The sequence below is a fragment of the Amyelois transitella genome, chromosome 22, assembly GCF_032362555.1.
Source record: "Amyelois transitella isolate CPQ chromosome 22, ilAmyTran1.1, whole genome shotgun sequence".
Taxonomy (NCBI): domain Eukaryota; kingdom Metazoa; phylum Arthropoda; class Insecta; order Lepidoptera; family Pyralidae; genus Amyelois; species Amyelois transitella.
In genome coordinates, this window is record NC_083525.1 from 1,536,720 (window position 1) to 1,554,505 (window position 17,786).

Below are 17,786 nucleotides of genomic sequence, written 5' to 3' on the forward strand. Positions count from 1 at the left end.
CTATCAGCATATCAAGGGTGAACATCAATACTTTAATGAAATTATCGATGTTATTAAAACATCTAGAAAAAAAATATTTTGTAAGTCTAGGCAATCAGAACTCTTCTGTTTTACATAGAACAGGTATATATCTTATACACAAATTTCAAAATCTAGACCAGAACTCTTACAATACTATCAGCATATCAAGGGTGAACATCAATACTTTGATGAAATTATCGATGTTATTAAAACATCTAAAAAAAAAATATTCTGTAAGTCAAGGCAATTAGAACTCTTCTGTTTTACATAGAACAGGTATAAACCTATACAAGAACATCAAAATCTAGACCAGAACTCTCATAAAACTATCAGCATATCAAGGGTGAAATTCAATACTTTAATGAAATTATCGATGTTATTAAAACATCTAGAAAAAAAATATTCTGTAAGCCAAGGCAATCAGAACTCTTCTGTTTTACAAAGAACAGGTATATACCTATACAAAAACATCAAAATCTAGACCAGAACTCTCATAATACTATCAGCATATCAAGGGTGAACATCAATACTTTGATGAAATTATCGATGTTATTAAAATATCTAGAAAAAAAATACTTTGTAAGTCTAGGCAATCAGAACTCTTCTGTTTTACATAGAACAGGTATATACCTATACAAAAACATCAAAATCTAGACCAGAACTCTCATAAAACTATCAGCATATCAAGGGTGAACATCAATACTTTAATGAAAATATCGATGTTATTAAAACATATAGAAAAAAAAAATTTTCTAAGTCTAGGCAATCAGAACTCTTCTGCTTTACATAGAACAGGTATATATCTATACACAAATTTCAAAATCTAGACCAGAACTCTTACAATACTATCAGCATATCAAGGGTGAACATCAATACTTTGATGAAATTATCGATGTTATTAAAATATCTAGAAAAAAAATACTTTGTAAGTCTAGGCAATCAGAACTCTTCTGTTTTACATAGAATAAGAACATACCTATACAAAAACATCAAAATCTAGACCAGAACTCTCATAATACTATCAGCATATCAAGGGTGAACATCAATACTTTGATGAAATTATCGATGTTAATTCAACATCTAGAAAAAAAAAATATTTTGTAAGTCTAGGTAATCAGAACTCTTCTGTTTTACCTAGAACATCAACAGATCTATACAAAAACAGCAAAATCTGATCCAGAACTCTCATATTACTATCAGCATATCAAGGGTGAACACCAATACTTTGATGACATTATCGATGTGATTAAAACATCTAGAAAAAAAATATTTTGTAAGTCTAGGCAATCAGAACTCTTCTGTTTTACAAAGAACTGGTATATACCTATACAAAAACATCAAAATCTAGACCAGAACTCTCATAAAACTATCAGCATATCAAGGGTGAACATCAATACTTTGATGAAATTGTCGATGTTAATAAAACATCTAGAAAAAAAATATTTTGTACGTCTAGGCAATCAGAACTCTTCTGTTTTACATAGAACAAGAACATACCTATACAAAAACATCAAAATCTAGACCAGAACTTTAACAATACTATCAGCATATCAAGGGTGAACATCAATACTTTGATGAAATTATCGATGTTAATTCAACATCTAGAAAAAAAAATATTTTGTAAGTCTACGTAATCAGAACTCTTCTGTTTTACATAGAACAGGTATATACCTATGAACATCAATACTTTAATGAAATTATCGATGTTATTAAAACATCTAGAAAAAAAATATTTTGTAAGTCTAGGCAATCAGAACTCTTCTGTTTTACATAGAACAGGTATATATCTTATACACAAATTTCAAAATCTAGACCAGAACTCTTACAATACTATCAGCATATCAAGGGTGAACATCAATACTTTGATGAAATTATCGATGTTATTAAAACATCTAAAAAAAAAATATTCTGTAAGTCAAGGCAATTAGAACTCTTCTGTTTTACATAGAACAGGTATAAACCTATACAAGAACATCAAAATCTAGACCAGAACTCTCATAAAACTATCAGCATATCAAGGGTGAAATTCAATACTTTAATGAAATTATCGATGTTATTAAAACATCTAGAAAAAAAATATTCTGTAAGCCAAGGCAATCAGAACTCTTCTGTTTTACAAAGAACAGGTATATACCTATACAAAAACATCAAAATCTAGACCAGAACTCTCATAATACTATCAGCATATCAAGGGTGAACATCAATACTTTGATGAAATTATCGATGTTATTAAAATATCTAGAAAAAAAATACTTTGTAAGTCTAGGCAATCAGAACTCTTCTGTTTTACATAGAACAGGTATATACCTATACAAAAACATCAAAATCTAGACCAGAACTCTCATAAAACTATCAGCATATCAAGGGTGAACATCAATACTTTAATGAAATTATCGATGTTATTAAAACATCTAGAAAAAAAATATTTTGTAAGTCTAGGCAATCAGAACTCTTCTGTTTTACATAGAACAGGTATATATCTTATACACAAATTTCAAAATCTAGACCAGAACTCTTACAATACTATCAGCATATCAAGGGTGAACATCAATACTTTGATGAAATTATCGATGTTATTAAAACATCTAAAAAAAAAATATTCTGTAAGTCAAGGCAATTAGAACTCTTCTGTTTTACATAGAACAGGTATAAACCTATACAAGAACATCAAAATCTAGACCAGAACTCTCATAAAACTATCAGCATATCAAGGGTGAAATTCAATACTTTAATGAAATTATCGATGTTATTAAAACATCTAGAAAAAAAATATTCTGTAAGCCAAGGCAATCAGAACTCTTCTGTTTTACAAAGAACAGGTATATACCTATACAAAAACATCAAAATCTAGACCAGAACTCTCATAATACTATCAGCATATCAAGGGTGAACATCAATACTTTGATGAAATTATCGATGTTATTAAAATATCTAGAAAAAAAATACTTTGTAAGTCTAGGCAATCAGAACTCTTCTGTTTTACATAGAACAGGTATATACCTATACAAAAACATCAAAATCTAGACCAGAACTCTCATAAAACTATCAGCATATCAAGGGTGAACATCAATACTTTAATGAAAATATCGATGTTATTAAAACATATAGAAAAAAAAAATTTTCTAAGTCTAGGCAATCAGAACTCTTCTGCTTTACATAGAACAGGTATATATCTATACACAAATTTCAAAATCTAGACCAGAACTCTTACAATACTATCAGCATATCAAGGGTGAACATCAATACTTTGATGACATTATCGATGTGATTAAAACATCTAGAAAAAAATTTTTTTGTAAGTCTAGGCAATCAGAACTCTTCTGTTTTACATAGAATAAGAACATACCTATACAAAAACATCAAAATCTAGACCAGAACTTTAACAATACTATCAGCATATCAAGGGTGAAATTCAATACTTTAATGAAATTATCGATGTTATAAAAACATCTAGAAAAAAAATATTCTGTAAGCAAAGGCAATCAGAACTCTTCTGTTCTACAAAGAACAGGTATATACCTATACAAAAACATTAAAATCTAGACCAGAACTCTCATAATACTATCAGCATATCAAGGGTGAACATCAATACTTTGATGAAATTATCGATGTTATTAAAATATCTAGAAAAAAAATACTTTGTAAGTCTAGGCAATCAGAACTCTTCTGTTTTACATAGAACAGGTATATACCTATACAAAAACATCAAAATCTAGACCAGAACTCTCATAAAACTATCAGCATATCAAGGGTGAACATCAATACTTTGATGACATTATCGATGTGATTAAAACATCTAGAAAAAAAATTTTTTGTAAGTCTAGGCAATCAGATCTCTTGTGTTTTACATAGAACAAGAACATACCTATACAAAAACATCAAAATCTAGACCAGAACTTAAACAATACTATCAGCATATCAAGGGTGAACATCAATACTTTGATGAAATTATCGATGTTAATTCAACATCTAGAAAAAAAAATATTTTGTAAGTCTAGGTAATCAGAACTCTTCTGTTTTACCTAGAACATCAATAGATCTATACAAAAACAGCAAAATCTTATCCAGAACTCTCATATTACTATCAGCATATCAAGGGTGAACACCAATACTTTGATGACATTATCGATGTGATTAAAACATCTAGAAAAAAAATATTTTGTAAGTCTAGGCAACCAGAACTCTTCTGTTTTACAGAGAACTGGTATATACCTATACAAAAACATCAAAATCTAGACCAGAACTCTCATAAAACTATCAGCATATCAAGGGTGAACATCAATACTTTGATGAAATTGTCGATGTTAATAAAACATCTAGAAAAAAAATATTTTGTACGTCTAGGCAATCAGAACTCTTCTGTTTTACATAGAACAGGTATAAACCTATACAAAAACATCAAAACCTAGACCAAAACTCTTACAATACTATCAGCATATCAAGGGTGAACATCAATACTTTGATGAAATTATCGAAGTTATTAAAATATCTAGAAAAAAAATACTTTGTAAGTCTAGGCAATCAGAACTCTTCTGTTTTACATAGAACAGGTATATACCTATACAAAAACATCAAAATCTAGACCAGAACTCTCATAAAACTATCAGCATATCAAGGGTGAACATCAATACTTTAATGAAAATATCGATGTTATTAAAACATCTAGAAAAAAAATATTTTCTAAGTCTAGGCAATCAGAACTCTTCTGTTTTACATAGAACAGGTATATATCTATACAGAAATTTCAAAATCTAGACCAGAACTCTTACAATACTATCAGCATATCAAGGGTGAACATCAATACTTTGATGAAATTATCGATGTTATTAAAACATCTAAAAAAAAAATATTCTGTAAGTCAAGGCAATTAGAACTCTTCTGTTTTACAATGAACAGGTATATACCTATACAAAAACATCAAAATCTAGACCAGAACTCTCATAAAACTATCAGCATATCAAGGGTGAAATTCAATACTTTAATGAAATTATCGATGTTATTAAAACATCTAGAAAAAAAATATTCTGTAAGACAAGGCAATCAGAACTCTTCTGTTTTACAAAGAACAGGTATATACCTATACAAAAACATCAAAATCTAGACCAAAACTCTCATAATACTATCAGCATATCAAGGGTGAACATCAATACTTTGATGAAATTATCGATGTTATTAAAACATCTAAAAAAAAATATTCTGTAAGTCAAGGCAATTAGAACTATTCTGTTTTACATAGAACAGGAACAATCCTATACAAAAACATCAAAATCTAGACCAGAACTCTAACAATACTATCAGCATATCAAGGGTGAACATCAATACTTTGATGAAATTACCGATGTTTGTAAAAGATCTTGAAAAAAAATATTTTCTAAGTCTAGGCAATCAGAACTCTTCTGTTTTACATAGAACAGGTATATACCTATACACAAACATCAAAATCTAGACCAGAACTCTAATAATACTATCAGCATATTAAGGGTGAACATCAATACTTTGATGAAATTATCGATGTTATTAAAACATCTAGAAAAAAATATTCTGTAAGTCAAGGCAATCAGAACTCTTCTGTTTTGCAAAGAACAGGTATATACCTATACAAAAACATCAAAATGTAGACCAGAACTCTCATAATACTATCAGCATATCAAGGGTGAACATCAATACTTTGATGACATTATCGATGTGATTAAAACATCTAGAAAAAAAATATTTTGTAAGTCTAGGCAATCAGAACTCTTCTGTTTTACAAAGAACTGGTATATACCTTTACAGAAACATCAAAATCTAGACCAGAACTCTCATAAAACTATCAGCATATCAAGGGTGAACATCAATACTTTGATGGAATTGTCGATGTTAATAAAATATCTAGAAAAAAAAATTATTTTGTTTGTCTAGGTAATCAGAACTCTTCTGTTTTACCTAGAACTTACCTATACTTACAAAATATATTTTTTTCTAGATGTTGACTTAACATCGATAATTTCATCAAAGTATGGATGTTCACCCTTGATATGCTGATAGTAATATGAGAGTTCTGTATCAGATTTTGCTGTTTTTGTATAGACCTGTTGATGTTCTAGGTAAAACAGAAGAGTTCTGATTACCTAGACTTACAAAATATTTTTTTTTCTAGATGTTGAATTAACATCGATAATTTCATCAAAGTATGGATGTTCACCCTTGATATGCTGATAGTATTGTAAGAGTTCTGGTCTAGATTTTGATGTTTTTGTATAGGTATATACCTGTTCTATGTAAAACAGAAGAGTTCTGATTGCCTAGACTTACAAAGTATTTTTTTTCTAGATATTTTAATAACATCGATAATGTCATCAAAGTATTGATGTTCACCCTTGATATGCTGATAGTAATATGAGAGTTCTGGATCAGATTTTGCTGTTTTTGTATAGATCTATTGATGTTCTAGGTAAAACAGAAGAGTTCTGATTACCTAGACTTACAAAATATTTTTTTTTCTAGATGTTGAATTAACATCGATAATTTCATCAAAGTATTGATGTTCACCCTTGATATGCTGATAGTATTGTTAAAGTTCTGGTCTAGATTTTGATGTTTTTGTATAGGTATGTTCTTATTCTATGTAAAACAGAAGAGTTCTGATTGCCTAGACTTACAAAAAAATTTTTTTCTAGATGTTTTAATCACATCGATAATGTCATCAAAGTATTGATGTTCACCCTTGATATGCTGATAGTTTTATGAAAGTTCTGGTCTAGATTTTGATGTTTTTGTATAGGTATATACCTGTTCTATGTAAAACAGAAGAGTTCTAATTGCCTTGACTTACAGAATATTTTTTTTTTAGATGTTTAATAACATCGATAATTTCATCAAAGTATTGATGTTCACCCTTGATATGCTGATAGTATTGTAAGAGTTCTGGTCTAGATTTTGATGTTTTTGTATAGGTATATACCTGTTCTATGTAAAACAGAAGAGTTCTGATTGCCTAGACTTACAAAGTATTTTTTTTCTAGATATTTTAATAACATCGATAATTTCATCAAAGTATTGATGTTCACCCTTGATATGCTGATAGTAATATGAGAGTTCTGGATCAGATTTTGCTGTTTTTGTATAGATCTATTGATGTTCTAGGTAAAACAGAAGAGTTCTGATTACCTAGACTTACAAAATATTTTTTTTTCTAGATGTTGAATTAACATCGATAATTTCATCAAAGTATTGATGTTCACCCTTGATATGCTGATAGTATTGTTAAAGTTCTGGTCTAGATTTTGATGTTTTTGTATAGGTATGTTCTTATTCTATGTAAAACAGAAGAGTTCTGATTGCCTAGACTTACAAAAAAATTTTTTTCTAGATGTTTTAATCACATCGATAATGTCATCAAAGTATTGATGTTCACCCTTGATATGCTGATAGTTTTATGAAAGTTCTGGTCTAGATTTTGATGTTTTTGTATAGGTATATACCTGTTCTATGTAAAACAGAAGAGTTCTGATTGCCTAGACTTACAAAGTATTTTTTTTCTAGATATTTTAATAACATCGCTAATTTCATCAAAGTATTGATGTTCACCCTTGATATGCTGATAGTATTATGAGAGTTCTGGTCTAGATTTTGATGTTTTTGTATAGGTATATACCTGTTCTTTGTAAAACAGAAGAGTTCTGATTGCCTTGGCTTACAGAATATTTTTTTTCTAGATATTTTAATAACATCGATAATTTCATTAAAGTATTGAATTTCACCCTTGATATGCTGATAGTTTTATGAGAGTTCTGGTCTAGATTTTGATGTTTTTGTATAGGTTTATACCTGTTCTATGTAAAACAGAAGAGTTCTAATTGCCTTGACTTACAGAATATTTTTTTTTTAGATGTTTAATAACATCGATAATTTCATCAAAGTATTGATGTTCACCCTTGATATGCTGATAGTATTGTAAGAGTTCTGGTCTAGATTTTGATGTTTTTGTATAGGTATATACCTGTTCTATGTAAAACAGAAGAGTTCTGATTGCCTTGGCCTACAGAATATTTTTTTTCTAGATATTTTAATAACATCGATAATTTCATTAAAGTATTGAATTTCACCCTTGATATGCTGATAGTTTTATGAGAGTGCTGGTCTAGATTTTGATGTTTTTGTATAGGTTTATACCTGTTCTATGTAAAACAGAAGATTTCTAATTGCCTTGACTTACAGAATATTTTTTTTTTAGATGTTTAATAACATCGATAATTTCATCAAAGTATTGATGTTCACCCTTGATATGCTGATAGTATTGTAAGAGTTCTGGTCTAGATTTTGATGTTTTTGTATAGGTATATACCTGTTCTATGTAAAACAGAAGAGTTCTGATTGCCTAGACTTACAAAGTATTTTTTTTCTAGATATTTTAATAACATCGATAATTTCATCAAAGTATTGATGTTCACCCTTGATATGCTGATAGTATTGTAAGAGTTCTGGTCTAGGTTTTGATGTTTTTGTATAGGTATATACCTGTTCTATGTAAAACAGAAGAGTTCTGATTGCCTAGACGTACAAAATATTTTTTTTCTAGATGTTTTATTAACATCGACAATTTCATCAAAGTATTGATGTTCACCCTTGATATGCTGATAGTTTTATGAGAGTTCTGGTCTAGATTTTTATGTTTTTGTATAGGTATATACCAGTTCTTTGTAAAACAGAAGAGTTCTGATTGCCTAGACTTACAAAATATATTTTTTCTAGATGTTTTAATCTTATCGATAATGTCATCAAAGTATTGGTGTTCACCCTTGATATGCTGATAGTAATATGAGAGTTCTGGATCAGATTTTGCTGTTTTTGTATAGATCTATTGATGTTCTAGGTAAAACAGAAGAGTTCTGGTTACCTAGACTTACAAAATATTTTTTTTTCTAGATGTTGAATTAACATCGATAATTTCATCAAAGTATTGATGTTCACCCTTGATATGCTGATAGTATTGTTAAAGTTCTGGTCTAGATTTTGATGTTTTTGTATAGGTATGTTCTTATTCTATGTAAAACAGAAGAGTTCTGATTGCCTAGACTTACAAAAAAATTTTTTTCTAGATGTTTTAATCACATCGATAATGTCATCAAAGTATTGATGTTCACCCTTGATATGCTGATAGTTTTATGAAAGTTCTGGTCTAGATTTTGATGTTTTTGTATAGGTATATACCTGTTCTATGTAAAACAGAAGAGTTCTGATTGCCTAGACTTACAAAGTATTTTTTTTCTAGATATTTTAATAACATCGATAATTTCATCAAAGTATTGATGTTCACCCTTGATATGCTGATAGTATTATGAGAGTTCTGGTCTAGATTTTGATGTTTTTGTATAGGTATATACCTGTTCTTTGTAAAACAGAAGAGTTCTGATTGCCTTGGCTTACAGAATATTTTTTTTTTAGATGTTTAATAACATCGATAATTTCATCAAAGTATTGATGTTCACCCTTGATATGCTGATAGTATTGTAAGAGTTCTGGTCTAGATTTTGATGTTTTTGTATAGGTATATACCTGTTCTATGTAAAACAGAAGAGTTCTGATTGCCTAGACTTACAAAGTATTTTTTTTCTAGATATTTTAATAACATCGATAATTTCATCAAAGTATTGATGTTCACCCTTGATATGCTGATAGTATTGTAAGAGTTCTGGTCTAGGTTTTGATGTTTTTGTATAGGTGTATACCTGTTCTATGTAAAACAGAAGAGTTCTGATTGCCTAGACGTACAAAATATTTTTTTTCTAGATGTTTTATTAACATCGACAATTTCATCAAAGTATTGATGTTCACCCTTGATATGCTGATAGTTTTATGAGAGTTCTGGTCTAGATTTTTATGTTTTTGTATAGGTATATACCAGTTCTTTGTAAAACAGAAGAGTTCTGATTGCCTAGACTTACAAAATATATTTTTTCTAGATGTTTTAATCACATCGATAATGTCATCAAAGTATTGGTGTTCACCCTTGATATGCTGATAGTAATATGAGAGTTCTGGATCAGATTTTGCTGTTTTTGTATAGATCTATTGATGTTCTAGGTAAAACAGAAGAGTTCTGATTACCTAGACTTACAAAATATTTTTTTTTCTAGATGTTGAATTAACATCGATAATTTCATCAAAGTATTGATGTTCACCCTTGATATGCTGATAGTATTGTTAAAGTTCTGGTCTAGATTTTGATGTTTTTGTATAGGTATGTTCTTATTCTATGTAAAACAGAAGAGTTCTGATTGCCTAGACTTACAAAATATTTTTTTTTCTAGATGTTGAATTAACATCGATAATTTCATCAAAGTATTGATGTTCACCCTTGATATGCTGATAGTATTGTTAAAGTTCTGGTCTAGATTTTGATGTTTTTGTATAGGTATGTTCTTATTCTATGTAAAACAGAAGAGTTCTGATTGCCTAGACTTACAAAAAAATTTTTTTCTAGATGTTTTAATCACATCGATAATGTCATCAAAGTATTGATGTTCACCCTTGATATGCTGATAGTTTTATGAGAGTTCTGGTCTAGATTTTGATGTTTTTGTATAGGTATATACCTGTTCTATGTAAAACAGAAGAGTTCTGATTGCCTAGACTTACAAAGTATTTTTTTTCTAGATATTTTAATAACATCGATAATTTCATCAAAGTATTGATGTTCACCCTTGATATGCTGATAGTATTATGAGAGTTCTGGTCTAGATTTTGATGTTTTTGTATAGGTATATACCTGTTCTTTGTAAAACAGAAGAGTTCTGATTGCCTTGGCTTACAGAATATTTTTTTTCTAGATATTTTAATAACATCGATAATTTCATTAAAGTATTGAATTTTACCCTTGATATGCTGATAGTTTTATGAGAGTTCTGGTCTAGATTTTGATGTTTTTGTATAGGTTTATACCTGTTCTATGTAAAACAGAAGAGTTCTAATTGCCTTGACTTACAGAATATTTTTTTTTAGATGTTTAATAACATCGATAATTTCATCAAAGTATTGATGTTCACCCTTGATATGCTGATAGTATTGTAAGAGTTCTGGTCTAGATTTTGATGTTTTTGTATAGGTATATACCTGTTCTATGTAAAACAGAAGAGTTCTGATTGCCTAGACTTACAAAGTATTTTTTTCTAGATATTTTAATAACATCGAAAATTTCATCAAAGTATTGATGTTCACCCTTGATATGCTGATAGAATTGTAAGAGTTCTGGTCTAGATTTTGATGTTTTTGTATAGGTATGTTCTTGTTCTATGTAAAACAGAAAAGTTCTGATTGCCTTGGTTTACAGAATATTTTGTCTAGATGTTTTAATAACATCGATAATTTCATCAAAGTATTGATGTTCACCCTTGATATGCTGATAGTATTGTTAGAGTTCTGGTCTAAATTTTGATGTTTTTGTATAGGTATATACCTGTTCTTTGTAAAACAGAAGAGTTCTGATTGCCTAGACTTACAAAGTATTTTTTTTCTAGATATTTTAATAACATCGATAATTTCATCAAAGTATTGATGTTCACCCATGATATGCTGATAGTATTTTGAGAGTTCTGGTCTAGATTTTGATGTTTGTTTATAGATATATACCTGTTCTTTGTAAAACAGAAGAGTTCTGATTGCCTAGGCTTACAGAATATTTTTTTTCTAGAAGTTTTAATCACATCGATAATGTCATCAAAGTATTGGTGTTCACCCTTGATATGCTGATAGTAATATGAGAGTTCTGGATCAGATTTTGCTGTTTTTGTATAGATCTATTGATGTTCAAGGTAAAACAGAAGAGTTCTGATTACCTAGACTTACAAAATATTTTTTTTTCTAGATGTTGAATTAACATCGATAATTTCATCAAAGTATTGATGTTCACCCTTGATATGCTGATAGTACTGTTAAAGTTCTGGTCTAGATTTTGATGTTTTTGTATAGGTATGTTCTTGTTCTATGTAAAACAGAAAAGTTCTGATTGCCTTGGTTTACAGAATATTTTGTCTAGATGTTTTAATAACATCGATAATTTCATCAAAGTATTGATGTTCACCCTTGATATGCTGATAGTATTGTTAGAGTTCTGGTCTAGATTTTGATGTTTGTGTATAGGTATATACCTGTTCTATGTAAAACAGAAGAGTTCTGATTGCCTAGACTTAGAAAATATTTTTTTTCTAGATGTTTTACAAACATCGGTAATTTCATCAAAGTACTTATATGGTGATAGTATTGTGAGAGATTGATGTTTCTGTAATAAAAAATGTTTTTATTTGTTATGATTTATGATTTTTATGAGTTACACTTTTACAGTATTATTGCAGTTTGTATTTTGCTAGAATAAAATGTTTACTCTTTCGAAAGAATTTCATATAATACCGTTAAATTGAACTTTCATCCGTCTTGGGCTTGTTTTTATTCTCACACAGTTTTTTATTTCAATATTTATTTTGATTTGGTGTACAAGACTTAAAACAAGAAAGTTTTTTTCTTCTGTAACAGTTAAATAAATATATTATTCAATTTTGTGAAATCATGTCGTCTAGGTACATGTTCCCATTATTATTTTTTTCCGAAGCAAATAAGCCAGAACTTTTTGTTAGAAGTACCTAGAACTATAAAAGTGATCCTAATGAATAATTAACAACCAAAAAAAATGCAATTGGTCCGAAATGATATGCTACCGGAAGTTGGCATATCATTTTTTCAAAAATTTTTAAAAAATTCATTTTACTAGAACTTTTTCTAAAAACCACCAGGAACTATAGAACTATTGTGGATGCGAATAGAACTCTCATAAAATTTTGATATGCTGAAAGTTGTTATGCTAACTTCACCGACATGCTAAGACCATTGTTATTGCACGGATAAAAAAAAAACCACAGATAAAAAGAAAGAGTAATCCTATTTGATTAATTTGACTTAAGATTCCTACATACGTTCAAGTTTTTATACAATTTAAAACATTACGTTGGATAATACTTATCCTATCTATCGCTTCTTATTTTGACCTGAAAAGGGACAGCGATAGTTTTTCGCGCGATAAAAATACGTAGCGGGTGCAATGCTTTAAGGGGCTAAAAGATTTATCCTACACTAGAGGCCGCCCGCGACTTCGTCCGCATGGAAACCCTATCAATCCCGCGGGAACTCTGGGATAAAAAGTAGCCTATGTGTTATTCTGGGTCTTCAGCTACCTACATACCAAATTTCATGGTAATCGGTTCAGTAGTTTTTGCGTGAAAGAGTAACAAACATCCATACATCCATACAAACTTTCGCCTTTATAATAGTAGTAGGATTTTCAAGTTTTATTTTTACTTAATAAACCAATTATATTATTTTTGTATTATATCAAAATTTCATTGGACCTTAACGATGAAAGCTCAAGTATGTATTTATAGGTAGTATGAAAATTAGAACGTACAGGGGGGAGTCTTAATTAATGGAATGCGTATTATAGACAGAACATTCCCTAGCCCAATTCTCACACTTCAGCCACTCAATCATAGCCCAAAACAATCCGCGAGGCTTTAAAACAAACAAATTAAATTACGACTGCGTTCACGTACAAAATCTGGAAATTTATCGTTCTATATCTCGGTTTATTTATAAGAAAGCACGAAGCGAGCGTTGGGAGCGAAATTACGTGATACCACTCCAAATCAAAGTGATATACAACCGTGTGATGTAAGGGCTTACTCACATTGAGGCGACCCGATATCGTACAGGTGTCCATCTATCCATCCATATAATTACGTTTGTATCCCTTGCGAGATAGACAGAGCAGTCTTGCAAATCTGACAGGCATCGTTCAGCTATTTGGCCTAATGATAGAATTGAGATTCAAATAGAAAACATAATATGACCACTCCATCTCGTTCCCATGGATGTCGTAAAAGGCGACTAAGGGATAGGCTTATTAACTTGGGATTCTTCTTTTGGGCGACGGGCTAGCGACCTGTCACTATTTGAATCTCAATTCTATCATAAATCCAAATAGCTCAATGTGACCTATCAGTCTTTTCAAGACCGTTGGCTGTGTCTACCCCGCAAGGGATATAGACGTGATTAGGTATAATGTAGGTATGTATTAGCAAAATAAAAATCTTTATCTCTGATACTTCCACGATACTCGTTGAGTGTGGAGACATGAAATAATAAATCGTATTGCTGGAATGTGCGAAATGTTAAACCCACGTTAAATATTTTCATCTGCCACTTTGCCGATTGCTACAAAATGATAATATATGTGTTTCAAGTTACATCTGTGTCCTGTAATTTTATCAGATTTAAGTAGTTTAACGTCAGGTTTTCATTAAATCTAAATAAAGCTTCGCTACATTTTGTCATACGACAATATAGGTAATAGGGATGAAATAACTCATAAAATCTATACTAATATTATAAAGCTGAAGAGTTCGTTTGTTTGTTTGAACGCGCTAATCTCAAGTACCTACGACTGGTTCGTATTGAAAATTTATTTTTGCGTTGAATAGACCATTTATCGAGGAAGGCTTTAGGCTATAAAACATCACGCTGCGACTATGAGCAGCAAAGAAATAATGGAATATGTAAAAAAAAAACGAGGAAAATGATTCATCCTTGAGGGCTTCAATAATGCCCAAAATAACTATTCCACGCGGACGAAGTCGCGGGCACAGCTAGTAGTACATAAAAAGAAGAATGGTTTCAAAGAGACCTTTTTCAAATTATTATTTATTATAACATTAAAAAATAGGACCACTCTATCCCTTTTCCAATGGATGTAGTAAAAGGCGACTTGTGGATTGGCTTACAAACTGGGGATTATTATTTTAGACGATGGGCTAGCAATCTGTCGTTTTTTTTTTTTTTATTCTTTATTATAACAATTACAATTCGTAGGTAAGCATTATCGAACAGTCTACCATTGGGTTAAGCAGAGAACCTTTGTGTGGGTGATAGTAATAAGTAATTTATTCATACAGCTAAACAGATAAACGTGGCCTATCAGTGTTTTCGGGACTATTTGCTCTGTCTACCCCACAAGGGATATAGACTGGACTAAAGGCATGTATATACCATATACATACAATTACGGCTTTCGAATGGAATGAAATTGAGTTACTAATAGTGAAAGAGTTTAGTAGCCCATCGCCTAAAATAAGAATTCCAAGTTCATGCCCAAGTCTTCCCCTTAATTGACTTTCACAATGTATCTCAAATCTTTTTTTCGGTTTTTAATAATTTTGGTGTATTTTTGGTGTATATATATATATATGTTTGGACGACGCGACGTCATCCTGTCTTTCCAATAAGTATCATAGTTTTTATGAATATTTGCAATAATACAGCTTTTTTAATATAAAAACTTAATTTAATATTTACTAATACTTTCCAAAAAAATACAGTCTCCGTAAATGCATTGAGAACTTCCTATTTTTCAAAGTCGGTTAAGACAGTTGCATTCGATATTTGAGGTAGGCAGTAAGGTAGTTTCAACCTTCGTTATAAAATCGCAAAGTCTATTTTAGTTTTATCACACAGGACACAAGTCTTCATTCGTGTCCTCCTAAGGCGCCTTTTTAGCTGTCACTGTCAATGTCATTCAAGTCAAACAAAATAAACTAAACTTACAAGTAGTTCATTATTTTTAGTGCCAAACAAGTGAAACAAATAAATTTAACGATGGATTCGCGTTTCTTCGAGACTAAACTGGTTAACCATAAAATATTTGCTGACATAAAAGACAGTTTAACCGAAAATCCAAGTGGAAAGTTGTGTAATTTGATGGAACTTAGAGATGATGTTTTGTACTTGTGGAACTCTAAAGAAAACTGTTTATTCGCATTAAACCTGAAGCATTTGGAAGAACATGATGAAGAAACGCCATATCAGGTAAGTTACTCGATATTGTTTTGAATTTCGGTCCAAGGAATCGTCATACCGGCTTGAATAATTTAACCATACAATTTGAGGTTATGTTGACATTCTCTTTTGGTGATGCTATAATGATATCACAAGCAAAACTAATTAAGTTGTTTAGAATTGCATTAATATGCCATTTACCCAGTATTCTTATAATATTCACTTTCGGATATGGGGCTTATTTAGCTCAAGAAATACATGATGCCTTAAAGAATTTTTTGCATATAAGTACAATTTGAACCTTGAAAATAATATGCAGCGGGTTTAAATCAGCTATTATGGTGAATATAATAATAAAATATTTGGAGTTAGTATTTATAAGTAATTTAAAATAAATAAAATATCGCTTATAGTATTTTAAATCTTGTTGTACATTTTGTCTAAGTTACTTCAATATAGCATAAGTATCTTTCTTTTTGCATACATACATAAAATCACACCTCTTACCCAGAGGAGTAGGCAGAGACTACATATTACAAGCCACAATCACAAAAAACTTCTACTTCCACAAACTTCTTTTGCTTCATTCACATTCACTAACAAATCTTGTTTGTTTGTAAACTTCTTATTGCACATAAAAATAAATATAACAAATTACAAAACAGTTATTGGATTTAGAAGAATACATATAACGGCGGACTTATCCCAATTGGGATTTCTTCCAGTCAACCAAAATATAAAGGAAAATCCTTAATTAAAAAGGCAGCGCCCATAAAAAGCATTGACAATATGTTAACCATAAAATTTCTACATAATTAATAGTAATCTCTTCATACAAGCTCACTGATTCCGGACACTCAATTTCAGGGTGGGATTCTTTTGCCATTTAAATAAAAAAAACCTTAATTCATAGCATCATTACAATTCTTTAAACTTTATTTTATCATTTGTGTACTGCGTGTATTTTTCTGAAAGTCAATTTACCAGTAGGCAGAGGCAACCTCCAATCTTTCCGTTCCTGTCTGTCACGAGCCACTTTACACACCATACACACAGATTAAAATAGGGGCCACATCAAGTCTTCCCATGGACTTGTAACGTTGTTGTATAAAACTTAAGTGCTGATAAAAAGAATAGAATAGATTCATTTTCAAAATTGGATACAAGATATTACTTATTGATAATGCATCACTTAAATCTTATTATAACTACTACTGCTTCCAAAGGGTAGAAGAAGCGGTGGAACAAACTACACTGCAGCTTTTTGCATCGGACGTCAATTTACAAACTCCAATATATTTTTGTTTGTAAAAATAGGTTACCTAGGTGCAATGATGCAACATGTGATGAACTTAACTACCTACATTACTGCTGATTAATTAATTTTATACTTCTTGACTATTTTTTTTTAATGGAAGCAATGTGCGTTCATCCACAATTTCAATTTAAGAGATCTATACTTGTAAATTGACGTCCGGTGAAATGCTGCATTGTTGTTTGTTCCGCCGTTTCTTCTATACATGCGCTTTGGATGCGGTATTAGATACATATAACGAGATTTAAGTGTTGTGACGTCAATAAGTAAATCCTCGTATCCAATTTTAAAAATAGAATCTATTCTTTTCCTACTTTTTAATTTACTTACATTGGCTGGCGATGGAAGTACATAATAAATAAATATACATACATACATATAATCACGACAAAAGAGAGCCAACAGTCTTAAAAAGACTGGTAGGCCACTTTCAGCTATTTGGCTTAATGATAGAATTGAGATTCAAATAGTGACAGGTTGCTAGCCCATCGCCTAAAAAAAGAATATCAAGTATCTACATAAATATATACAGAACAAATTACATAATATCAAAATAGATAGAGTTAGCCTCAAAGTTAACACTGTGGACAAA

General features: G+C 30.3%; 1 protein-coding gene across 2 annotated transcripts in view; it reads left to right on the forward strand.

Moving 5' to 3' along the window:
• Positions 1-15,623: 15,623 nt before the first annotated feature.
• The window catches only part of LOC106133201 (nucleoporin 88), a 131,177-nt gene continuing 129,014 nt past the window's right edge, over positions 15,624-17,786 (forward strand). For both annotated transcript variants that reach the window (XM_060950538.1, XM_060950537.1), the window contains exon 1: positions 15,624-15,909. In XM_060950538.1, the coding sequence (XP_060806521.1) occupies positions 15,700-15,909 (210 nt within the window). In that variant the 5' untranslated portion in view covers positions 15,624-15,699. The remainder of the gene's footprint in view (positions 15,910-17,786) is intronic.